Source organism: Ahaetulla prasina, chromosome 7 (assembly GCF_028640845.1).
Source record: "Ahaetulla prasina isolate Xishuangbanna chromosome 7, ASM2864084v1, whole genome shotgun sequence".
NCBI lineage: Eukaryota > Metazoa > Chordata > Lepidosauria > Squamata > Colubridae > Ahaetulla > Ahaetulla prasina.
In genome coordinates, this window is record NC_080545.1 from 81,123,704 (window position 1) to 81,149,979 (window position 26,276).

The 26,276-nt window shown below is 39.0% G+C and overlaps 1 protein-coding gene across 7 annotated transcripts in view; it reads right to left on the reverse strand.

Annotated features, from left to right (window-relative positions):
* Positions 1-26,276, reverse strand: part of FGD4 (FYVE, RhoGEF and PH domain containing 4) — a 145,943-nt gene that overhangs the window by 49,911 nt on the left and 69,756 nt on the right. For 6 of the 7 annotated variants that reach the window (XR_009156161.1, XM_058191571.1, XM_058191572.1 and 3 more), the window contains exons 2-3: positions 18,079-18,240; positions 4,356-4,536 (exon numbers count right to left, since the gene is read on the reverse strand). Coding sequence is in view for 6 of the 7 variants with exons in the window: in XM_058191571.1 (XP_058047554.1) it covers positions 4,356-4,536; positions 18,079-18,240 (343 nt within the window). In the remaining variant the exon portion in view is untranslated. Of the gene's footprint in view, positions 1-4,355; positions 4,537-18,078; positions 18,241-25,339; positions 25,489-26,276 lie in introns of those variants that run through there. The other variant, XM_058191573.1, reaches the window with a different exon arrangement.

Here is a 26,276-nt window from a genome sequence, read left to right on the forward strand (position 1 = left end):
GCTGGATTTGTATCTGAAATACACCACATTGTAAACATGCAAACAAATATAGGAAATTCTTATACAGAGTTGATCTACTTGTTCATTTAACCAGCACTGTTTACTGCAGCTTATATCAATCACTAATGCTAAAACAATTATAATTATTATTTGTGTAATTCTCAAGCTGATCAAACTATGGTCTATTTTGCAAAAGCCATGATTTGTGGATTACAGATTCCAACTTGTTTATTCCATTATTACAATTATCTATATTAGGTGTGTCCAATCCACAGCCCCATGGGCTCATGAGGCCCTGGACAGTTAATAATGCAGACCCACAAGATAATAAAAATATTAAAACATAAAGGAAGTTTCTTATTTTTATATATTAACTATATTATATAGTTAATATACGGAGATGCAGTGGCTCAGTGGCTAAAACATTGAGCTTGTTGATCAGAAAGGTCAGCAGTTCAGCAGTTCGAATCCCTAGTGCCGTGAAACGGAGTGAGCTCCCCGTTACTTGTCCCAGCTTCTGCCAACCTAGCAGTTCGAAAGCACGTAAAAATGCAAGTAGAAAAATAGGGACCACCTTTGGTCGGAAGGTAACAGAGTTCCGTGCACCTTTGGCGTTTAGTCATGTTGGCCACATGACCATGGAGATGTCTTTGGATAGCGCTGGCTCTTCGGCTTTGAAACGGAGATGAGCACTGCCCCCTAGAGTCGGGAACGACTAGCACATATGTGCGAGGGGAACCTTTACCTTTACCTATAGTTAATATATATTATACAGCTCAAGACAGTTTCTCTTCACTCAATGCAGCCCAGGCAAGCCAAAAAGTTGGACAACCATTTTATATAGTGTCCTCAATCACCACACTTGGACGTTTAAAAATCCATGAAACAACCCCATAAAATTCCAGAATAAAACAAGGGAAGAAACAACAATTATAAAACCCTTGGATTCCATATACCAGCAAAAACCTACCTTTTCCATCCTCCTGAAGACAGGCACCAATGTGGCTTCTAAGGGCATTGCCATAATAAGGGGGCAACCACATAATAATAGTTTTAACAGCATGGCTATGTTTGGGCTATGATGTGTTTTTGCTAGCTTCATATAATGTACTAAGCCATTGTTTGTAACCCACATTTGAAGTTCACACCTGCTCAGCCAAAACTGGGGCTATCTGCATTGGAGAAATTATGATGACCATGCAAAGGTTTAAAAAAAAAACACCTGTAAAATTTTTTTTGCTGTCTTCTAATAGTAATCTAGATATTTTTCAGTCTACAATTAATACAGTAGCCCTAGCCAAAACCAAACTAAACATTTAGCATGATGTATGAGCTAAGTTGTAACGTTGGCTTAATCCTCATTAATTTTGCTCACTATGAAAAAGACAGGCAGCAAAAGCAATTGGTTTCCAATCTAGCTCTCTCATACTATCTGGCAGGCAGAAAGAATCTCTCTCTCTCTTCTACTCTTCTCTCAGAAGCACAACCCTACAACAGTCATCTATCTTTGCAGGTAATTAGAACAAAAGGAGATTTAAAAGAAATCACAACAGCTCCGACAGCAAGATTGTTTGTTCAAAGCCCTATTTGAAGCATGCTGATTTTGGGTATCACCCAAAATGCAGTGTGAGATGGTGTTGAGTTTATCTACTGATGCTTCTTTCTGAACCACTCCGATTTATCAGTACTATTTATCACTTTGCTCAAAGTAACTACTCCCTCCTGCAAGATATTCCTCTACCATGTGTCTCCTTTAATCTTTGCTTCTCCCTAGGACAGGGGTGTCAAACTCAATTTCATTGAGGGTCACATCAGGGTTGTGTTTGACCTGGGGGAGGGTGGCCAGGGGTGTGGCCAGCTTGATCTCACTCATGTTGGGGCACCTGTGGTGGCCCGAGAGCTCTGCCAATGAAAACGGGCTCCTGAGTGCCATTTTCAGCTTCCTGCAATCCTCTGCCAGTGAAAATGGAGCTCAGGAGGGCTGCCCATGGCCCTCACAAGCTCCATTTTCAGAGTTCAGGAGCTCCGTTTTTGCTGGTAGATTTACTGTGGGCCAGTCCTTTGCTGTTTTCAGGGTGGCCCCGTGAGCCAGATCTAAGCACCCCGTGGGCCAGATCTGGCCCACGGGCCTTGAGTTTGATACCCCTGCCCTAGGATAATTTTTATGGAACCCAACAGCTGGACTAATTTACTTCACCAGACTTCAAATATTTAATGGAGTTCAATCATACCCAACTTCCTATTGCAATGGTATCTTTTTATTACCTTTGATTAAAAATGGTTAAACTGCAACTGCCAGCTCATTTGCATGAGGACTCCTTATCTTCTATTTCCCAGTCACCTGCATCTTAGGTCACTCAGCAGATAAGACCCACAAACCAAGGGAAAAAATTCTAGAATGAAAAGACAACACATTTTTGTTCTGGAATGAAGCTAACCAACATGGAGGCCCCAGAAGATTTATGTATAGATGTCTAATGTTTTATCATTCAATGCATATCATGAACTTCCTAGAAAAACATTTAAGTAAGTTGCAACTATAGAACCTACGTCTTGTTTTTCTTATAATAAGTTGGCAACTGTAAGTTTGGATAAGAGAGATGCTAAATCTAGATAGTATAACCAGCAAGATGCTTCAATCAAGAAGAAGCAGGGATATTACATGAAGCAGCTGGACCATCTGCTACCAAGATATTGTCCACTTTTAGGATATCAAGAAAGTCACGTCAGTACAAAGGCCATCTGGTATTAGTAAATTAACTCTGTAGTATTTATTTGGAACCACCTATTGTTCTCAAGATTTATCTCATTCAGAGAAAGATTTTATCCAACTTCTTCTTGAACTGCTATCAAGAGGATGTTTCACCTTAGAAAAGACACGGGTGAGTCTTCTAAGTTTGGAAAGGAACAAAGAAAGACAAACACAGTGCTAATGGAAATCTGCTACTGTAGATCACATTAAATATGCTTTCTGAAATAAGAGTCTCATTATGACCATATCCTTTTTCCTGAATTGGACAGAAGAAAAAATTATATTCCAGAACAAATAAGAGGAACAATGTAACCATGACTTATGAGAAAAGCACAGATGTTAGCAATCTGTTGGGATGGAAATCTTAAAAAGGGCAAATGGGTAGGATGCAAACATGAAATACATGTAGTCCTTGACTTACAAAAGTTCATTTAGTGACCATTCAAAGATACAATGGCATCGAAAAAAGTGACTTATGACATTTTTCACACTTATGAATGTTGCAGCATTTCCAGGGTCATTTGATTTGTATTTGTATGCTTGGCAAATGGCTCATACTTATGACCATTGCTGTGTCCCGAGGTCATGTGATCCCCTTTTGTGACCTTCTGACAAACAAAGTCAATGGGGAAGCCAAATTCCCTTAACCACAATATTCCTAATTTAACACCTGCAGTGATTCACTTAACAAATGCGGCAAGAAAAGTTGTAAAATGGGGCAAAATTCACTTAGCAAATTTCTCACTTAGTAACGTAAATGTTGGACTCAATTATGGTCATAAGTTGAGGATTACCTATATTAGCTTGATGTTTAAAACGGACAAGAACTCTTGAAAAATAAAGGACAACAAATTCTAAAACCTCAAACGAAAGCCAAAGTTCTTTTAAATGAATAAGCATGGCTTTGGCTTATACTGAAAATGATAACGGGGAAAAAGGAGATTTGCAGCAATATTATACTAATTTGGTAACATTACTAAAAATAACTCAGCTTTTCATCTTTTTGCTATCAAAAGTCTGCATGAACACAGGTTGACTTAAGCCCGGGCTAGAAATCATGAGAAGGCCTGGGGCTTCATATGACCCTCATCCTCATTATATAAGTCTACTAATAGCAATTAATTTAGATTTCTATCCAAGTGAAATCAGTCCCAGCCTGCTGCACGTTGAGGGGGAGAGAAAGTAAAAAGAGATGTGATAATGAGTAAGAGAGGAAATGTAGGCGGTTATAAAAAGAAAGAAATTGGGTGAGCTTCTCTATTTCTTACATTTACTCACTCTTCATGTATCACTCCCTAAAATTAATCCCTGCTGAAGGCAGCTTTAAAAAGAGATCAGATATTTTCTCTCCTTAAGTTCTGATCATTGTATGTAAGCACACACATTCCTGTGTGTCGTGATAATATTGGTTTTCATTTCCGGCTAAAATTGATCTGGTCCAATCAATAATGCATCATCATTCAAATTGTGCAATTTAATAAATCAACCATAGCAACTGTCTAACTCGCCATTAAAAAATGGAACATGTTCTTCATCTTCATTTATTATCATCACATATGCTCATTTCAATCTGCAATCTTTGAATAAAATGAAATGTGTTTACCTGCCTCCTTCAAAATGACTGATGAGATCAGACACTTTACTAGATTTTTCTTTCGAGACACAAGAAGAGATAGGTGTAATTTCCTCCATTCTTGGCTTCGTGGTATACAAAGCTTTAGACTTAGGGGTTTGGTGGGTAATGGATGACTGTGAATTCTGCAGATGTAATGGCTTTGGAGGCACTGCAAAGAAAAAGCAACACTACTTTTCATATTTGTAGGAATTTCACACACCAGTGCTATTCAAAGCAGTGACTTTAAAACTTGTCTTTCAGTGTGGTGCACTCAAAATCTTTTGAAGTACCACACTCACATTCTTCAAGTCAAGAGTGCCAGGAGTTCTTTTACAAAATATTCAAGGCAAGTTTTTTCATTACTATAGATTCATAACTGATGTTCTAATAATTTAGAAATTAACATTATATCAGTCAACATTATGCCCTGCTGAAGGATGTTTCTTGGATTACTTAAAGGTAGATTAGGAACACTTCAATAGAGAGCAATGCCTACTCTTATTACTATCTGGCATACATTAATATGTCTTGTGGGTGTGCTTTGGCCTATTTTTTTACATCCCAGATATCTAAAAAGACAAAGAACCTAAGTCATTTTCATTATTATCCAGAAATCAATAAGATTGTTACCAGATATGAATTTAACCAACTTATTCTGAGCATCCCAACTTCTCCTTCTAGAAATGACACTGTAATCACATTGAAAACACTTAGATTTTTCTCAGATGTCTGAAGTATTAGTAATTTTCCCTTATCTGAAAGCATTACATATTAAAACTCATTAAAGAAGCGTATCATCAAAGGGGAAGCCTTTTATATATTCAGATGTAAGTTTTCTTGTGTCAAACGTTCAAAAATATAAAATGCAACACACACTCCTTGTTTAATGACTGCCTCATTTAGCGACCATTTGCAGTTACAACTGGGATGAAAAAAAAAAGTAACTTTATGGCCAATCCTCACATTAATTACCTTTACAGGTCTATAAAGGAAAGGAAACCTGAAAAAAATATTGTAAGCACAGTCGTGGTTTCAACTAATGACCACTTTGCTTAACAATCAAGTTGCTAGTCCTAACTGTGATTGCTAAACTAAGACTACCTATGTGGGCTATTCAAAAACAATTTATCCTATTTCAAAACTCTTTAGGCCCAGTTTCAACTTTCTCCCTACATCAGGAGTGTCAAACTTGCAGCCTGCGGGCCGGATGCATCGCGCACAGCTCCATGAAGGGAAAAACATCGCGAAATGTCACATGACCGCAACGTGACGCCACGGTTTTGACAACTGTGCCTTACATGATTTCATACAACCTAGTTAGAAAGGCAGGGAACTGTGATGTCTTCCAACATAGAATAAAGAACAGGGAAATTACATATACTACATTATTTATTATTATTTAGTGTATGGCCTGCCAACAGTTGCTACTACATCTACTACTAAATACTACTACATCTATCACAGATGTAGGCTTATGCAAGAAGAATATACATATTTAAAGACTGGCCTGGTGATGTGGATTATTTGACTCTTTCTCCACACTTCTAATGCCACACTAAGTATCAATTACAGAATACGTGAATATAGCTTTTAACAGTATAGCTTTTAACAGTACAGCTTTTAACACTGCCAACATTAGAGAACAACTGCAGCTAAAATATGCTTTATCAATCCAGCATTTAATGAGAATGGAGATGCTCCAAACTGCTTTTTATCAGATTTCTCAAATTAGGTGAAAGGGCTGTAGATGTCAGGGCTACCAGCCAAATGGACCTCCCAAAGCTGCAGTTTCCATATAGTTAGGCAGATTACAACTATAGAAAAGGAGCCAGTAAAGGCTTTACTGCTACTACTGCTACCCCAATGCCACCAACAAAGATTAAGAACTTTAATTCACCTGTGGGACATTGCTGCAGTACTTGATCGTTCTAACACATGAAGTTGTCGCAAACAAAATTATCTACAAGCCAACAAATCTGCTACACAAAACCAGAAACGCATAGAGATTTATAAATCAATTATTCCAGGATGTAAAGTACTGCGCACAACAGAGTAAAATCAATTGGAGCAACACAATCACAGCAGCATTTCAACTGATCCTCTTCTATAATAAACTCAGAGAAGAAAATGCAAGGAAATTGTCAGGCGCGAACAACCAGAGTCAACATATATAGAGTTCAAGCTAACTACTTTATTATGTTCTGCCTATTAATTTCTGCCAACTTTAACTATTAACTTCTGCCAACCTAGCAGTTTGAAAGCACGTAAAAAATGCAAGTAGAAAAATAGGGGCCACCTTTGGTGGAAAGGTAACAGCGTTCCATGCGCCTTTGGCATTTAGTCATGCAGGCCACATGACCAAGGAGACGTCTTCGGACAGCGCTGGCTCTTCAGCTTTGAAACAGAGATGAGCACCGCCCCCTAGAGTCAGGAACGACTAGCACATATGTGCGAGAACCTTTACCTTTTTACTATCAATACAGAAATGTCTTGGGAACAAATAGATAATGCTCCTGGAACTGGGGGAGGGGGAGAGAGGGGATCGGTCCTAGCCCTTTCACAGTGACTCCAGGCTAACTTATTGCTTATGTTCTCCTCCCTGCCAGGTGTTTCTAGGATAACTTGCTGCAACTCACCATGTCCAACTCACAGCTGAGCAACTCACTGTGGGACAAGAGTCATACTAATATCAAGAAGTATTTGGCATGGCTAGTCTAGCGAAGAGAAGGACCAGGGGAGATATGATAGCAGTGTTCCAATATTTGTGGGGTTGTCACAGAGAGGAGGGGGTCAACCTATTTCCCAAAACACCGAAGGCCAGACAAGGAATCATGGATGGAAACTGATCAAGGAGAGATTCAACCTAGAAATAAGGAAAAAATTTCTGACAGCAAGAACAATCAACCCATGGAATAGAAGCTGCCTTCAGAAGTTGTGGGATCTTCATCACTTGAGGCTTTCAAGAAGAGATTGGACTGCCATCTGTCAGAAATGGTGTAGGGTCTCCTGCTTGGGCAGGGGGTTGGACTAGAAGACCTACAAGGTCCCTTCCAATTCTGTTAATCTGTTAAATGGTGGAACAGAATCATAAAAGAAAGGATATCAAAGGAGGGGCAAAATGAAATGCGAAAGACGAAAATTAAAATATTTGTAATTATTTTAAATAATTAAATCAAATTGTAGAATTGTCCTGCAGCAAGTTGGCCATGGTGAGTTGGCTGTTTACTGCAGCAAGCTGGCAAGAGCAAGTTGTCCCATTCTACCACCAAGTTGCTTCCCAACAGAAATGATGGGATCACAACTGGAAGGGCAATTTTTACAATTACTCTATTTTTATTGGAAGTGCCGTAACAATTGACTATACAGGGGGTCCTTTACTTACGACTGGTTGCTTAGTGGTCATGTGACTGTAATATACCATGGTTCCCCCCCCCCCAGAAACTGATGTTTATTTCCAGCGTCTGGCAAAAAACGCCCCATTGCAAACAATGGTATTTGCTTAACACTGCAGAAAAGGTGGTAAATTTGGCGTAATCACGTGATGACTCGCTTTATGATAAGCAAGATTTACAAATGAATGTGTGGATTCAATTACAGCCACAGGTCGAGGACTACCCTCGACTTTCTCAATTTTCCTCTAGAACAGACCGGGAGATCTAGACCAGGGGTCCCCAAACCTTGGTCCATGGATCGGCACCAGACCGCAGCATGCCAGAAACCAGGCTGCGCAACCAAGCGAAGCCCCATCCGCGGGATGCAGGCAGCATGCAAAACCACGGCCCCTCCATTCCACGGAAAAAAACTCTCTCCACGGAACCATTCCCTGGTGCCCTAACTGGTGGTGGTCACTGATCTAGATCAACGAACAACAGACAATGGTTGAAATATGGAATACACAACTCACAGAGATGATAAATCTTCTGAAGGGAAAGGGAGAAACTGAGACCAATTTGCAAGGCAAGGCAAGGAAAGCACTCAATTGTCCCAAGGAAAAGGAAGAAGCAGCTTAAATGAATTAATGATCGCATTTAAAACCAAAAGGCAAATATCAGATACTGTATCTGCCTCTTTCCATAAGAAACGCCAGAAGTACTAGTCTGAATAAGTGGAAAAAGTAGTACATGTTTAAAGATTCGCTTCCTTGCCAAGAAACACGCAGCCCTGCAACCAGATTGCTGCGCCAGAAAGTATAATGATGGTGAAAGGAAATAAAAACTGCCAGTTTGGGAGGACCAGGGTTTCTCAAATAACACTGAACAAGTACCACCTACTCTAAATGGAGCCCAGCTGTGATGTTCCCTGCTCCTAATGTGTCTTCCTGGTTAGAGAGTATGATTTAGAATGAAGTGACAGAACTCCAATAATTAATTATGAGGAAAAACACAGCTCACATGTGTTCCTACTGATGTCTCACTGCATACTAAGCCACACCAGCATTTTGTTTGGAAATAACCGGGGACAATAAAGGAATAGTATCAGTTGGCTCTGTGCAAAACAACCATTAGTGTCATTGTTCCACAAAATAGATTTCATCCTCTTTGGTCAAGCAATATTATTTCCTATATTTCCTGTACTTTACAGTGCAGGTGGCACTCGACTTACAACAGTTCATTTAATGACCGTTCAAAGTTACAACGATACTGAAAAAAGTGACTTATGACCATTGCAGTGTGATCAAAATTCAGACGCTTGGCAACTGGTTCATATTTATGACGGCTGAAGTGTCCTGGGGTCATGTGATCACATGTTTTGCAACCTTCTGGCAAGCAAAATTAATGGGGAAGCCAGATTCACTTTAATAATTGCCTTACTAATTTAACAACTGCAATGATTCACTTAACAACAGTGGCAAGAAAAGTTGTAAAATGGGGCAAAACTCACTTAACAAATGTTTCACTTAGCAACATAAATTTTGGGCTCAATTGTGGCCCTAAGTCGAGGACTATCTGTAATCGCTACATACATGCAATATGAAAGTGCATCTTGTTCTAGAATTTTGGTTAAATAATTTTTTTCAGCACAGGCTAAATGCACCAGGAGGGCTCCCAGCAAATTTCTTAGCTATGATATTCAACCAGTTATAGGCTATGCCAACACAGTAATCATTCATTATATATGTAGGTCTTTGGTTATTCGGGTTTTCTCCCGCGTAAAATTGGAAGTGTCTTGGCGACGTTTCGACGAAGTCTCATTTGTCATCTTCAGGCTTCAGCTTCGTGCTTCTGGGAATAACCCGAATAACCAAAGACCTACATACAAACACCCGCAAAAACCTCAGAAAACATATAGATAGATAGATAGATAGATAGATAGATAGATAGATAGATAGATAGATAGATAGATAGATAGATAGATAGATAGATAGATCGATCTTTGGTTATTCGGGTTTTCTCCCGCGTAAAATTGGAAGTGTCTTGGCAACGTTATATATTTGTTTTCTGAGGTTTGCACGGGTGTTTGTATGTAGGTCTTTGGTTGTTCGGGTTTTCTCCCGTGTAAAATTAGAAGTGTCTTGGTGACGTTTCAACGGAGTCTCATTCGTCATCTTCAGGCTTCAGCTTCGTGCTTCTGGGAGCAATGTATGATTGCAGCTGTTTCTTCCTTTTTAACTGCTAGTGGGGGTTTGAACTGATTGGGTGGGAGCTTGGCTGTGCTCTGATTGGATGGAGGTTTTTTTGTGCTCTGATTGGCTGGGGGGGTGTCCTGTTTGGGTGGGGGTTTGGTTGTGCTCAGATTAGTCTGAGTTGCAGGGGGATTTGAGCTGATGAGCTGCACTGCTGCTGTTTGGCTTCGTGGTCGTGGTCATGCTACATCTTCGTAGCGGGTGTCAGTCTGCTGCATGTATGGATTGGAGGGGTTTGAAATGGCTAATGTTGCAGCTGCGGTCTGGCTTCTGGTCCTTGGTCGTGCTTCTGGTCCTTGGTCGTGCGAGATAGAAAAACGCCCACACAGCATGAACAAATGAGATGATACCTCCCGCCTACCAGCCATTTGGAAACCCGCCCTTATTGACAAACGAGTCCTTAACCCGAGGAATAACACCAGACCCACACTCACGAGGTCCACACAGGATGTCACCACCACACATCCACCCAGAAAGCATATATATATATTTGTTTTCTGAGGTTTTCACGGGTGTTTGCATGTAGGTCTTTGGTTGTTCGGGTTTTCTCCCGTGTAAAATTAGAAGTGTCTTGGCGATGTTTCGACAAAGTCTCATTCGTCATCTTCAGGCTTCAGCTTCGTGCTTCTGGGAATAACCCGAATATATATATATATATAAGTTGAACACAAAGGCCTTGAAACTAAGGTGAGGCATAGTGAAAAACATTTTCCATCTCTCCACCCCCACTCTTCTATGTTACCCAAAATGTCACTCCAGATGATTAGGGACTGCCTGAATTAAAGCAATTTTGCAGAAAGCAAAGAAGCACCAAATAGCATTTGTTGAAAACCAGGTCAGAGACTACTGCTGGCTGCCAGCATACAAATCAGAAGCAGCAAAAGCAGACTGAATATTTTCCACTTCATTAAAGACAGACATCTTTCAAGACAGATCTCTGAATGCACAATCATACTGTACACCAGGGAAAGTGTTCTGTTAATAATCATGATAAAAAGGGCATTGAAATAATATCTGAAGGACAGTAAGGTAGTTTCACTGAAGCTAGGATACCAGGAAGGTTTATTGAATACTCTACAGACTAAACTGACCTACAAGAAAGGCCAAATGAAAAATAGAAGAGACATGGCAAGGCAAAGTATTATATGGCTAGTACATTTTTTTTTGAAGAAAGATATAGGCTAATTCTGGCTGCACAAGACCAAGCGTTAAGAACAAATGCATATAAAGCCAGAATTGAGAAGACAGCAAACAGACTGTAAATGTCTCCTCTGCGAAGAAACTGAACAAAATGTGCACTACTTGGTTAGCTGCTGCAAGAAGATCATACAGATTGACTACAAACAATGGCATGAGAAAATAGCAACAATGGTGCACTGGGTTATTTGTAAGATTATTTGCTTGCAAGCAAGGACTGATAGGATCACAAAATAGACAAATAGAAAACGAAGACGCTAAATTGCTCTGGGACATTAGCATTCAAACAAACAACTACTTGCCACATAACACCCCAGACGTAACAACTTTGGATAAGAAAGACAAAAAAGTCTGGATAGTGCACACTGCAGTTCCTGGAGACAGCAGAATAGACGAGAAAAAACTGGAGATTATCACAAAATATTAAGACCTGCAAATGGAAGTAGAAAGACTGTGGCAAAAGAAAGCAAAAATAGTACCAATAGTAATAGGGGCTTTGGGTAAAATTCCAAACCATCTGGAGCACCACATGAACATCATCGGCATTAACAAAATCACCTTCAATCAATTCCAAAAGGCAGCTTTACTTGAAACAGCTTACATCCAGAGATAATACCTTTAACACCATCAAAGAACAACATCTGCCTATCTCAGGTCATGGGAAGGACTCAATAGGTGGATAAAAATATGAAATCCAGTCTAAACATCTGCATGACTATGTAACCAACCATAATTAGAATATTTTTACTACAATGCAGTTATACAATGTACATCTGTATTGCTATTATTATTATTATTATTATTATTATTATTATTATTATTATTATTATTATTATTATTATTATTATTATTATACCGCCCTTCTCCCGAAGGACTCAGGGCGGTTTACAGTCAACATAAAACAAATTGTAAATAGAATTAAAAGCAGTTTAAATATCTTATTCAATTAGGCTAACCCCATTTAAAAACTATAATAAAAGTAATAAAAACCCCAATTAAAACCATAATGTATCAGGCCAGCCCTGCACGGTGGAACAGAAAAATCTTGAGTTCACGGCGGAAGGTCCAGAGGTCGGGGAGTAATCGTAGCCCCAGAGGAAGCTCATTCCAGAGAGTAAGTGCTTGCACAGAGAAGGCTCTCCTCCTGGGGGTCGCCAGCCGACATTGTTTGGCTGACAGCACCCTGAGGAGACCCTCCCTGTGCGAGCGCACAGGTTGGTGGGAGGCTATCGGTGGCAGCAGGCAGTCCCGTAGATAGCCCGGTCCTGTGCCATGGAGTGCATTAAAGGTGATAACCAACACCTTGAATTGCACCCGGAAGACCACCGGCAACCAGTGCAGTCTGCGCAGGAGAGGTGTTATATGGGAGCCTCGAGTAGCTCCCTCTATTACCCACGCAGCCGCATTCTGGACCAGTTGGAGCCTCCGGGTGCTCTTCAAGGGGAGCCCCATGTAGAGAGCGTTACAGTAGTCCAGGCGGGAAGTGACAAGGGCATGAGTGACTGTGCATAGGGAATCCCGGTCTATGAAGGGGCGCAACTGGCGAATCAGGCGCACCTGATAAAAAGCTCCCCTGGCGATGGCCGTCATATGTTCTTCTAACAACAGCCGAGCATCCAGGAGAACACCCAAATTGCGAACCCTATTATTTCAAATTTAATCTCAGTTGAAACAACTTCACATATTTGTTTCCATTTCCAGAAAATATATAGATAGTTACTGTGTAACTTCCACTTTCCTGTAATCCAGAACAAAAACAAAAGGGGTATTTAGAACCATTGTTATTCAAACTATCATTTTATTATGTTTTATTTATAAGCTATAGTAAATGCTAAAGTCTTAATTTCAATTTCCTTGTGGTCTATCTAGATAAATTCTGAATCTAGTCTGAAAAAACAGATTATGAGACCATTTGTCATAACACCTCCATTTAAATCTTGAAATTCATGTGCTTAATTAATTATTCAGAGCAAGAACATAAATCATAAACTCTTGAATCTTATTAATAATGCTTCTAGCCTATTCTGTCTCTATTCTTTGGATCACATGTAAGCAACCTAAATAAAGGAAAATATCTAAGTGCTTTTTCAATATCGTACATAGTTTTATTATCTTCTTTTATCCATTCTTTTAATAACTGCAGCCAACTAAAATCAACAGCACAGGAATGGTCTTCAACAGATCAATGCCTTACACAGTTTGTAATAAAGACAATTCACCTTCAAAGCTTCAAGAAAGGGATAAAGCAAAATATCCCAATAGATGAAGCAAACATCATTCTCAATTAAATTCAAGGAGCAAGGTTTCTCTTTACATAGCATAAATGTAAAGATCTGAGGTTAAGTGTTCAAAATTATTCAGCCAGTGAAGTTCACTCTCTAATTGTCCATTAATCATTGCCTTTTATTGGAAAGAAGCAAGTTCAGAAAAAATCACCTGTGCGCTGACTATCACATCACTCTACGAGTCATTGTTTTGGACCAAGAACTTTTCCAGAAATGCTTTATTGCAGGGGTGTCAAACTCACGTCATCATGGCACCATCATGTGACGTATCACAACTTTTTTCGCCTTTGCTAAACTAGCATGGGCGTGGCCAGCACGTGATGCATCTGGCTCACAGGCCGCGAGTCTGACATCCCTCCACTATTGGGACCGTGTGATGCTATGGCAGCTATAATAGCAAGTTAAGAGGCAGATGAGATTTCTCAGTGTAATATTGTACCCTCAAGATAGCAAGAGAAACTTGAAAGAATGAATCCCCATGTAGGACTATGGCACTAATAGCAGTCTTTAGCAGAGAATGGGTTGGAAAGAATTCACCCAGGGAGGAGTCATTAGACCAGTGGTAGTCAACCTGGTCCTTACTGCCCACTAGTGGGCATTCCAGCTTTCATGGCGGGCAGTAGGGGTTTTGTCCGATACTGAAGCACTTTCCTTTTTTTTAATTTAATTGACTTTTTTAAAAAATTCATAGCATTATTTAAAAACATTTTCATTAGGTTTTCATAAATTTCCCTGTGACAATTTAAATTTCTGAAAATATACTATTTGTATCGCCCGCGCATAAGTTTAGTTCACGTTACGTAAGTGAAACTAAATGGCGCTATAGTGCGACCGCAAACAAAAGAGCCTCGTCCCAGAATAGCTCACGCATCTCCCCCCATACCACCCAGCTGTAACAGACAAGCAGAGCTGGTAGCTGGTGCCCCTCCCCAAATCAAATCCACGATGCACGAGAGGCATGTGCAGACGACGATACACGGCACATTACTATGGAACCGATGGGTGGTTAGAAAATTTTACTACTAACAGAGATACAAAAGTGGGCGGTAGGTATAAAAAGGTTGACTACTCCTGCATTAGACAGTCTATGCCACAGATATATTTTGAACTCAGATGCCTTCTATTTATTGCACTACAATAAACACATAATCATATACCATCTTATTGCAAGACTGACCCTCATATTAAAGATCTAACATGCAATATCAACATAAACAAAATTAATAGAAATATAATTTGAAAAACATTTGAAAAAATATAGCCATTTTTTTCTGCATTAGCTTTATCCCCACCTCCACTGTTATGTTCACACATGGGTACCAGCCATGGGAAGGATTTAGAGAAATAATTGAAATAGATTCAGAAAAGAGCAGTGAAGATCACAGAAACTAAGTTCCACGATATTAGCTCTGTTCTTCAAAATGACTTAGACATTCAACAAAGCAAAGCTAAATAATTTATCTTTATTTCCACTTAAAATAGGTTATTACACAGTGCCACAATAAGAGTTTAGCCTCTTCTGTAACTACTATAGTTCAAACCCAGTGCTTTCTCTGGGTATTACATTATTTAATTAACAAAATTTACTTAATAAAAAAAAAATCCACTTCTGACTTTTTCAAGTAACAGGAGACAAAGAGAACTTTAAGGGCTAACTGAACAATATAGAGTCCATGTTTGAATGGAATATAACCAGAGGTGGGTTTCAGCAGGTTCTGACCAGTTCTGGAGAGCCGGTAGCAGAAATTTTGAGTAGTTCAGAGAACCGGTAGTAAAAATTCTGACTGGCCCCGCCCCCATCTAATCTCTGCCTCCCAGCTGATCGGAAGGGAATAGAGATTTTACAGTATCTTTCCCCTGCCACACCCACCAAGCCATGCCCACTAAGCCATGCCACGTCCATCAAGCCACACCCACAGAACCAGTAGTAAAAAACATTGGTACCCACCACTGAATATAACCTCTCTGCAGACTTGACTAGCAAATAATATTTTCTAGTAGTCATGATGCATAATAAACTTAATGAGCTATATGATGAAGACTCAAATTTAAGGAAGGATCTTCAGTCCATCTAAAGATACATGGAAATGTTAGGCTCAGCTAAAACAATAATATGCCAAAACACCAGGAGAAAATCAAAGTATGATTAAGGAATAAATATAATACAAATCAAGACAAGAAAACTTAGACACACTTTCCAAATTGTCCTCTAAACTATAAAAATGATCCATGACAAGACTGATGAAAACCAGCTGTTTAGAATTCAATACTTTTATGTTATAAAATAAGAGATGAAAAGGAACCCTGTGAGAAGTATGTGAAGTGTGTAAGGATATCTGAGAGAGTTTCTCCATTCTATAGTTTCTGTTCTATTTGCTGCTACTTCTCTTGCTAATTTCTCCACCATGGAGAAATTTTGGAATCAAGGGAATTACATCTTTTGATAACCATCTGATCACTAATTTAAAAAAACCCTCTGCTTACATGACCTGGAAAAAACGTGCTGATCAATGCACAATGCATCAGTGCACAATGCACATTGATCACAATGAATCAATGATCAACTTCTAATTAGTTGTGCTGGAACTGAGGACTATATTAACAGAACAACTGTACTCAAACTTTAATTCAATAAACTGTGGTGACTGTGCTCACTGGGAACACAATTTTTTGTTCTCACACTAAACAGCAATAATGCAACACTCGTAAGCCACTAAGACCAACGAGTAGAGACAAAGTCTTCTTTGACCTGAGGTCAACTCCACATGATTGTACTGCATTGACAGAACCATGTATTTTTCTGGGCAATAACATGGAAGTGGTTTCCCATTGTCTTCTTCTGAGAAGTTCTTTCAACTTCCCTGTCTAGCCTACACCCTGGGATTTCCTGTTGGTCTCTCTCCCAAATATTATGTCTCCCTCTGATTAGCTTTTCAGGATCAACTAAGGTCAGCCAGCAATATGAAAATAAGAACAGCTACCACAGGTAGAGATGTTTCAGGATTAACTCATACACATGAGTACTAGCTGTGAACAATACCATGAAGTTGTACTGTATGTTATTGCAATGCATTCTACATGAGGCTATCTTTGAAGAATATCCGGAAGATGCAACAGTTGCTGAATGTGGCAGTATTGGGGCTCATCTGGGGTTATATCGGGATGAAATGCTCCCGGCTCAGACGGGATCACCCAATCCGGTAGTGATGGGGGTGGCTGGTTTGGAGAACTGGTAGCAAAAATCCCTCCCCTCCCCCGCCCCAGCTGAGCTGCGCGATCATCAGAGATTATTTTTTTTTACTTTTAAAATCATTTTTTCTTTGGCCGAAAAAATGCTTTTAATAATTAAAAAAAACCCTCTGATGATCGCGCGGCTCAGCTGGGATTGTCAGAACCCTTTAAAAGCATTTTTTCTACGAGTTTTTTGGCCAAAGAGGTTGTAGAAAAAATGTTTTTAAAAGGTTCTGGCGATCAGGCAACTCAGCTGGGATTGTCAGAACCCTTTAAAAGCCTTTTTTCCTCTGGCGATCCCAGCTGAATTGCCTGATCATCACAGGCTTTAAAAGCATTTTTTTACAACCTCTTAGAAAAAATGCTTTTAAAAGTAAAAAAAAAAGTTGACCACGCCCACCCAGTCACATTACACCACCAACACCACCAAGCCACGCCCACAGAACCGGTAGTAGCAAATTTTACATTTCGCCACCGATTCCATCCTATGCCTTCCAATGCACTAGCACCACACCCACCAACACAACACAAAGGGAGAGTGAAACCCAAACAGATGTAACATGAAAATATACACAGAAAATATGCAGACATCTCTTCCGGCCTCTTCTGATTAAAAGGGGTGGAAACAATTCCAGAAACTTGGCATGCAATCTTTACGCCCGCTTCTCTTTAAGTAGGAAAAGGCCCAATGAACAGGACCACGCACCTAGGAAAGACATTTTTTCCCCCCAACTCAATATTTCTACCTCAATTTCTTCTAAAGCTGGGGTCTCCAACCTTGGTCCTTTTAAGACTTGTGAACTTCAAAGCTGGCTGAGGAACTCTGGGAGTTGAAGTCCACAAGTCTTAAAGGGACCAAGGTTGGAGACCCCTGTTCTAAAGAACTGTGGAAGCCAATTTGCAATACAGAACTGCTTCAGTCAGAAAAAGAATTATTGAGCTGCTAAATAAAATAATCTTTTAGTACTAAAATGACATTATTTATTTTCCCATTTTTATTATTTTTATAAATAATTCAAGGTGACAAACACTCACAATACTTCTTCCTTCTGTTTTCCCCACAACAATCCTGTGAGGTGGAGTTGGACTAAAGATCATGGGCCAAGGTCATCCCGCTGGCTTTCATGCCTAAGGAGGGACTAGAACTCACAGACTCCTGGCTTCTAGCCTGGTACCTTAACCACTAGACCAAACTATATTCCTCTTTCATACTTTCAATCTAGTCTACTCATAACGCCACAATTCCTGACTAAAGCTTCATTCATCCAAGCAAGCCAGCAATTTTATTGGTGCAACATGTGTTGTATCATTAATTCAAGGAACTGACACAGGATCCTGAAATCAAAGTCAGGTATACATTTGAGATACTACTTACCTTGTGGCTTGTAGTTTGAAGCTGGCCACGGAGAATACTTAACTGGATTGTTTCCATTTACACCTTGAACCACTTCATTGCAGATGCTTGTCTTGTACAGCCGAATTGTACTGTTTAAAGAGCAGGTTGGAGCGACTAAGATCTTTGGACACCTACTGCCACCTGCAAAAAGAAAAAGTCGATGTAAGCATGGCTGAGTATAAAGACCATCTTCTTGATACATTGCACAAACCAAATATGCAACTGGGTAAGCGTGTTTTCAATTCAGGGATGTCCATAGCAAAGTGTTCATCTTCATCTTCAACTTCCTCCTCCTCCTCCTCCTCCTCCTCCTCCTCCTCATCATCATCATCATCATCATCAATAGTGCAATTTTCCCTTGCCTAAACATTCTGCAATGACCAAAAATACTGAACTACCAGCAGAAGTAAATTTATCCACTTACAAATTTATGACACTAAAAAGGTAAAGGTTCCCCTCGCACATACGTGCTAGTCGTTGCCGACACTAGGGGGCGGTGCTCATCTCCGTTTCAAAGCCGAAGAGCCAGCGCTGTCCAAAGATGTCTCCATGGTTATGTGGCCGGCATGACTCAACGCCAAAGGCGCACGGAACGCTGTTACCTTCCCACCAAGGTGGTCCCTATTTTTTCTACTTGCATTTTTATGCTAGGTTGGCAGAAGCTGGGACTAGTAACGGGAGCTCACCCCGTTACACGGCAGCACTAGGGATTCGAACCGTCGAACTGCCAACCTTTCGATCGACAAGCTCAGCTGTCTTAGCCCCTGAGCTACCGCGTCCCCCATGACACTAATACTTACTGGGATTTTGGGATTTGGAGGCATAACTGTTAACTTTAGTAATGACATTAATACAACACTACTACAGTTAACAGTTATGCCTCCAAATCCCAGTAATCAATATAATTTAAAGGTACTGGTTACCACCTTTAAAGCGCTTCATGGCATGGGACCTGGCTATTTACGGGACCGCCTACTGCGACCGATGGCCTCCCAGCGACCAGTGCACTCTCTGTGGGCCTCCTTGGGGTGCCGTCGGCTAGACAATGTCGGCTGGCGACCCCCAGGGGGAGGGCCTTCTCTGTGGGGGCCCCAACCCTCTGGAACGAATTACCACCTGGTATTCGCCAACTCCCTGATCTCCGGACTTTCCGACGCGAGCTGAAAACATGGCTGTTTCATCGTGCAGGACTGGCCTGATAGTTTTAATTGGGAATTTTAAATGGGTTTTAAGGAATTAGCCTAAATTTAAATATTTCATTTTAAATCATTTTAGTGTTTGTAAAAATTGTTTTAATATGGCTGTAAACCACCCTGAGTCCTTTGGGAAAAGGGCGGTATAGAAATATAAACAAATAAAATAAATAAATTAAATAAATAAATAATTTTGATACAATGTCAAAAAACCTCAGTCTTCATTTTGTCCTAAATATCTAAATGCATAACTAAAAGTCACTAATTCCAATTTTAATTGCTTATATCCTAAATTATTCACTTCCTTCCGTCTCAGCTCCAAAGCCACACATAACAACTTGCAAAGGTTTCAGACAGCAAGCCAAGGAACCATTACCTCAGTTCAGCCAAGGGAATATTGTATATTTGGCTGGGTTAACATTATTTAAGGAGGAGGACTTAATTTTTTTAAGAAGTCCAAATGACTGCCAGTTATTAAGGAAAAAACAAAACACAAATACAGCTGTGAAAGCAGAGATGAGACTTGCCATGTGATGCTGTGGGACTACAGCTGCAGAATTTGGCTAACGAGAGTCACAAAAGGCCAGGGCTGTGTGTACCTCATATTTCCTAGCAGCGACATCAAAAAAATGTGTCATGTCAATGACTATGAGTTAATAATAAAAACTGAATAGGCAGCAAGCAGATTAAATGAAATGTTAGTCGTACCTCAAAATGTAAGAAAGTTATCCACAAAGGAAATATTACCCAGACTAAACCATGCTTAAACTGATAATAGTGACAGGCATACAGAAAGAAAAAAAAGGGAAGGGAAGGGAAAGGAAAGGAAAGGGAGGGGAGAGGAGGGGAGGGAAAGGGAAAGAAAGGGAAGGGAAGAGAAAGGGGAGGGGAGGGGAGAGATGTGTTTTAAGTTCCAACCTATAAAGAAGGTAGAAGTAGAAATAGATATTTTCCTATTCTGCATCAATAATGCACAATTTTTCTCTTTGAACACTACTGTGATTTTGTTTTAATTTAGTATTTTGATAGATATAGGCTATACCAGGCTAGCAGATTTATCTTAAGGGGATAATTAATACAAAATGCTTTAAGCACATTTTTGGATCCTCCTTGTTTTCCCCAATATGAGTTTGGTGGTGGAATTTTACTCTGTTAAAATTAGGGGAAAAGGAAGGATACTAAATGTTCTGGAAATGAGTAGAAAGGAGACATATTGTGCCTTCTGAGTTCCACTATCTTCAAGGAATAATAATTAAGCTTTGCAGTACTTTATGGGGAAAACCTTGAGACAGCAGTATAGTATCCCAGGATCATTCATGATGAACTTAAGATAATTAACTTATAGGTAATATTGTGGTCATTTTAAACTTCCGGTATTTGTCAGAGCTGTTGCATCCTGTTTCTAAAAATATTGGCTTCCTAGTTCTAGTATGTGTCTTTACTGTAAAAAGCACTTTCTATATTTACTTAATAGTATGCAAAGTCTTGCCAAGAAAGCTAGATATGCTTTTTAAATGTATAGATGTGTTAAAGGGAAATTCAACAGAATTTTAAAATTCCTTGGGATTTTTTTTGAACAGAAGAATGACAACATTTATAATGAGAAATGCATTGCTAGCGCTTAAAAGAAAACTTCAGCAATCATCTACAATATTCCATTCTGTGACAATCTTCACCAACTTCATTTCATAGTTTAGCCTCAGGCTCATAAAGCGCAGCGGAAAGAGCAGCCTATCTCCTGCTGTATATTCACACAAAAAGTTTCTTTTTTATGAGGAACAGCACTTCCTATTCCTAATCTCTTTGGAATTCTTTAGGAAGGTTCCAATAGCCTTTAATCAAAGCCAGAAAAGGTTCCAGCTCTGCCTTGTGAAGTCATTAAACATTCTTTTCTACTGTTAATCCCTTTAAGATGGAAATAAAAATTATGGTAACTACATAATAATGTTATATTATTTAGAAAAACATCCACTCATCTCAAACAATCTTACCCAAGCCGGAACTAATACTGCGGGAGTAGAATTCTGTCAAACATAAATTTTAACCAATTCTCCAGGAATTCATGCAACTCTTGATTGCTTTATGTATGTGATGCTAAGTAAACTTTAATCCCCAAATTAATTTACCAATTATTCTAGCCATCATTTTGTATTCTCTCTCCTTTTCCTTGTTATTCCCCAACTTCTTGTCAGAGCAAAATTATGTTTCAGGACTCTTCAGTTTTCTATTCCTGCAATAGCTGAGGTTATAAGAAATATTTGCCATTACTTGTTTTTCTACCGTAAAACGATTTTACAGAATTAAGAAATATTAACATAAAGCTACTGGATTCTTTTATGCAGGAGATTATGACCTTTATTGTTCCTCCAGTATAATGAATTATTTGTCTGGTCCTTGTCATACCTGGTTCTTTGGAGAGTTTAAGATGCAAGGATGAAGGTCCAGAGAGATTAATATGGATCCTTTGCCAACAATTGACTTCATTGTGCACCAAACTTCTAGTTATTATCGTCTCTGTTATCATATCAAGAGCTCTACTGCTCATAACATGTTTAGCTTCTTTTTAATAATAACACCAATATTTTAATTGCACTGTTTTAATATTTATGGTTTTATTATACACTGTCCAGAGTCACATTGTGTAAGATGGATGGCCATATGATTTATAAATAAAAATCTGCTAAAGAAATTCTTTTGGATATTTATTCCCTTGCCTTCATCCATCATTTTATTGTACAGCCTTCGTCTTAGGAGGAGGAATGCAGTATAAAGCTGAAGATGCTAATTTCCACTTCCATGCCAAAATTGTCCAGATTCTTGACTGTGTGTACGGCACTGTTTCTCTTCCTGATCCTTTAATTTCTTTTTTGTCATCTTCACTGAAAACTCAATTCTTAAATTAAATCTGCCTGCATCTGTACCAGGAGTGTCCAACTTGGCAATTTTAAGACCTGTGGATTTCAAGTCTCAGAGTTCCACAGCCAGTCACGCTAGCTAGAGAATTCTGGGAGTTGAGGTCCATAAGTCTTAAAAGTTGCCAGGATTGGACACCCTGATCTATACATTCTATTGCCCATATGCACTGTTTCTATAGTTCCTACTTCCTTTTTTCCTACTTTATTTGACCCAGGAACATTTAAATAAGCCTTTGTTAGTACTGCTGAAGAAGCCTTCCCTGCATCTATTAGTGAATTTCAATCACTAGGCAATATCTCCCAATTCCTATCCAAAATCTTTAAGAAAGGTGGCTTCTCAAAACTGGCTATTCATTAACGATCTTACTGTCCTATTTCAGGCAAGATTCTAGGTCATGTTTTGAGTAGAGAAGGAAATTCTGGTGGCCAAGAACCACTGGCCTTTTTCACTGTTTATACTATTATACTTGTCTACAGCATTTGCTACTCTTCACTAGCAGGTGATGACGCAAAAATCCCATTGGAACACCAGTAGGGCTTTATGTTAGTTTCAGCCATTTCCAATTTCAGTAGATGTATCCCAAGCTATTTTTCTTGGTCTTATTCTATTTTGCTTATATATCCTTTCTCTTGGTTATCTAAACCTACAATTTGGCTTTAAAATCTGTATATATGCCCAAGTTTATGGCTTTGCTTATTTATTTGACTAAAATGAGGGTGTGTCTTCCTTCCTATCTGAGCCATTCTATCATGGACTACTGCATTTTAGTTAAAACTGATTATGGAAATGGTATTTCAACAAGTCTGCCCCTTCTATTCCTGTCCTCATTTTTCCTTACCTCCCCTATTTCAGTGGTATGTAGAGGTCCCATGTCAGAGGGACTCATTTTGGTTTCGTTTGGTTGGTTGGTTTTAATAAGAAATTAAATACTCTGCATTACATTTCAGAGTTTGGACATATTCAGCACATACGGAAATTATATATATTCTATAATGGCCACATTGGATATCCCTGTGCATGCTCCAATCAAGGCACATGTTAACTGTTCACAAAACAAACAATACTTTGTCAACGAAGAAACTATTTTTTGGATTTGCACATTTACACTGAATTACACATTTACAGACACATTTGGAAAGCCAGTCTGGTGTAATGGTTAAGGCTAGGAATCAGGAGACTGTGAGCTCTAGTCCCATTTTAGGCACAAAGCCAGCTGAATGACCTTGAGCCAGTAACTCTCTGTCAGCCCTAAAAAGAAAACAATGGCAAACTACTTCTGAAAACCCCTGCCAAGAAAACTGCAAGGACTAGCCCAAGCAGTCACCAGGAGACAAGACTGACTCAAAGACACATTTGGGTGCTATTTAGAACTATAAATTGTTTAGAAGAAAAAGAAACTGACTGAAAATTAAACACTGCAAGGAAAATAATTATTATTGGCTTGGATTGACTATTACCACAATGTATAGTCCAGATGGTCAGAGCTCAACAGACAACAGTTAAAGTATTCTGTAAGAGTTCACATTGGCACTGAAAGCTAAAATCATTATTTCTTTGTTATTATATTTACACATATTTGAATATACACTTCATCTCATCTTGTTACTATAAGCAGCTGTGTATAAGAATAAATAGGATTATCATTGATCTGCTGCCTCCATATCCTAACTCATCTTTGAGTCATCTTTCCACTGAATCTCTAAGCTTATTACTTCCATCAGTCACAACCATGGACAAATACTTTGCTTCTTTGGGGAAAGGGACTATTTATTTATTTTTATTTATTTATTTATTTATTCAAATTTATATACCGCCCTATCTCCCGAAGGACTCAGGGCTACTACAGTACCCATTTGAGGGTGACCTGCCAGGATTTGCCTAATCCCAGATGGATTCCATTAGAGCAGACATTAATTGCTAAAAACACACCACGGCACAATTACTTGCAGTCTCTTCGCTACTTAAGAGGCGATGAAGTGAAATAAGTTATTTAAAGCAGAAACCAAAAAGGAAGTCTCTCCAATTACAGCAAGTTCTTAGAAGCAAAAACCTTGATAAATGTAATAAGGGAATATGCTATGGCAAACTAAAAGGAAGAAAAAAAAACTATAAAAGAGAATGCAACAGATTTTACTCACAGGGTAAGCCAAGTCTTTTAATTTCTGCACGAAAGCTGGAAACAGTGGACAAAAAAATATGACACATACTATTCATATCAAGCATTTTCTTAAATGCTGATATTCATAAACAGCTAATATGCATTAGCTGTTCCTAAACGAGTCACTTTGCATCATCTATGGTAGTTCACCCTAATGCCCACATACTGCACCCATGCTTGCAAAGAGAGACACAGAGGCACAAATGATACTTCTCTATGCTTCTTTCTCTAAAAAAAAAAGTTACTGGGTATGTATATGAAATCCCATTTTAAAATAAAATATGCTTTGAATCAAAATATGTTTAAGATACATTGCTTGACTTTCATCCTGCAAAATGCGCTTGAGGTACCTTTAGGTTAAAATATAACTGACAGCTATTATAAACCTTGGAGGCTTGAATTCAAATCTGCATTTCAATTCACATCAGTTTAACTACATGTATTTAAAGGTGTCGCTTAAATTAAGGACTGGTGGTGGTGTGCAATATAATATTTGAAAGAAAACTTCATCTTCACCATTTGATTCCAAAGTGTACGGGTTAATGCACAAATAAATGAACCACTCAGCAGTATCTCCAATGATTTATAGCAAGAGGAACCAAGAACAGTACAAGTGCAAGGTAGACAATGGGAAATAAAAAAAACCACTTAAGATTACAGCTAATTCAATCATAAGCAAATTAAAGCAATTGAACAAGAACACCAAAACTAACTCAGTATTTTTTTTAAATGAGACATTAGCCAAAACTTTCTGCTTGCCAAACAAAACACGAATTTGGAACAAAAAGGGGAGATGACAGCATTCCAAGGGGTATATTTGCACATTTTTAAATTACCAGGGGGGGGGAGAGGTGTTTTAAATTAATTTGAATAATGCCTAAAACTATGAAAAGCATGCAGGCAGAGTATTTCAATTCAGAAGACTGTGGTAAATCCTCTAAACAGAAGCAACCAGCACCAGGTTTCCCCTTACCTAGATCAGATGCCATGGCAATCATGGATTTGATACCCACATCGATCTAATGCTGTTGTGTCGACAAAATTCACTTTTGCAATGGCAAGATCATATGATAGGCTTAGATTCTCTCCAGCCCAGCAGACCTAGGAGGAGCTCCACATCTCTGCACTCTGCAAGTTTATAATTCAAAAGCATCATAAGCAAATTGCCTGGCATCCCCTAAGGGCTCTGCACTGCAGAGAATGCATCACAAAGCACACCAATGAGCTCGAAATTATGGGAAGGCAGAAAAAGCATCGATTTTAAAATAGCTGAAAGGGAAAACTAGTTGTTTAAGCTTTCAAACCACTGAAGGAAAATACAAGGGGAAGCTAAAAGGTTTTCAACAGTTATTACATCTGTTTAAATTCTTCAAACTCTGTATTAAGAGAGAAAGCCAAGCAAGGTTACCTAACACAATAGGCATTTTTGTAAACGGTTATAATTTTTTTCCCCTCCCTCTTCCTAAGCTGGGCGCATTCTTGGTGCCACTTCTGTTGAGCTTTCCCTTGAGAGTATTTAACATACGAATCTTGTTCTATGAGTTTATTTGAGAGGAATAGAAAACTTAAAGAGAAGAATGGCACCAGGAGTGGTGCTATGCACAAATTAATAAGAAAGCTTAATTACCGCATAAATGGTTGTGATGCCTGAAAAGAAAATTGTTGGCATGTGACACTGGACTGGACTAAACATATAGCCATTTCCCCACGATAAAATAATTGCAAAACAGCCATATTGCTTACCTAGAATATAACTTTTGGAGGGTTTTTTTACAAGTTTGATGTTTAAACGTTTTTAATGTTAGGAATTATGTACTTTAACAATTAATGGGGGTATCATGGTGCCTTGGAAGACTGCTACCTATCTTGAGGGTCCTCCCTTGTAACCCTTCTAAGAATGCAGCTATCTG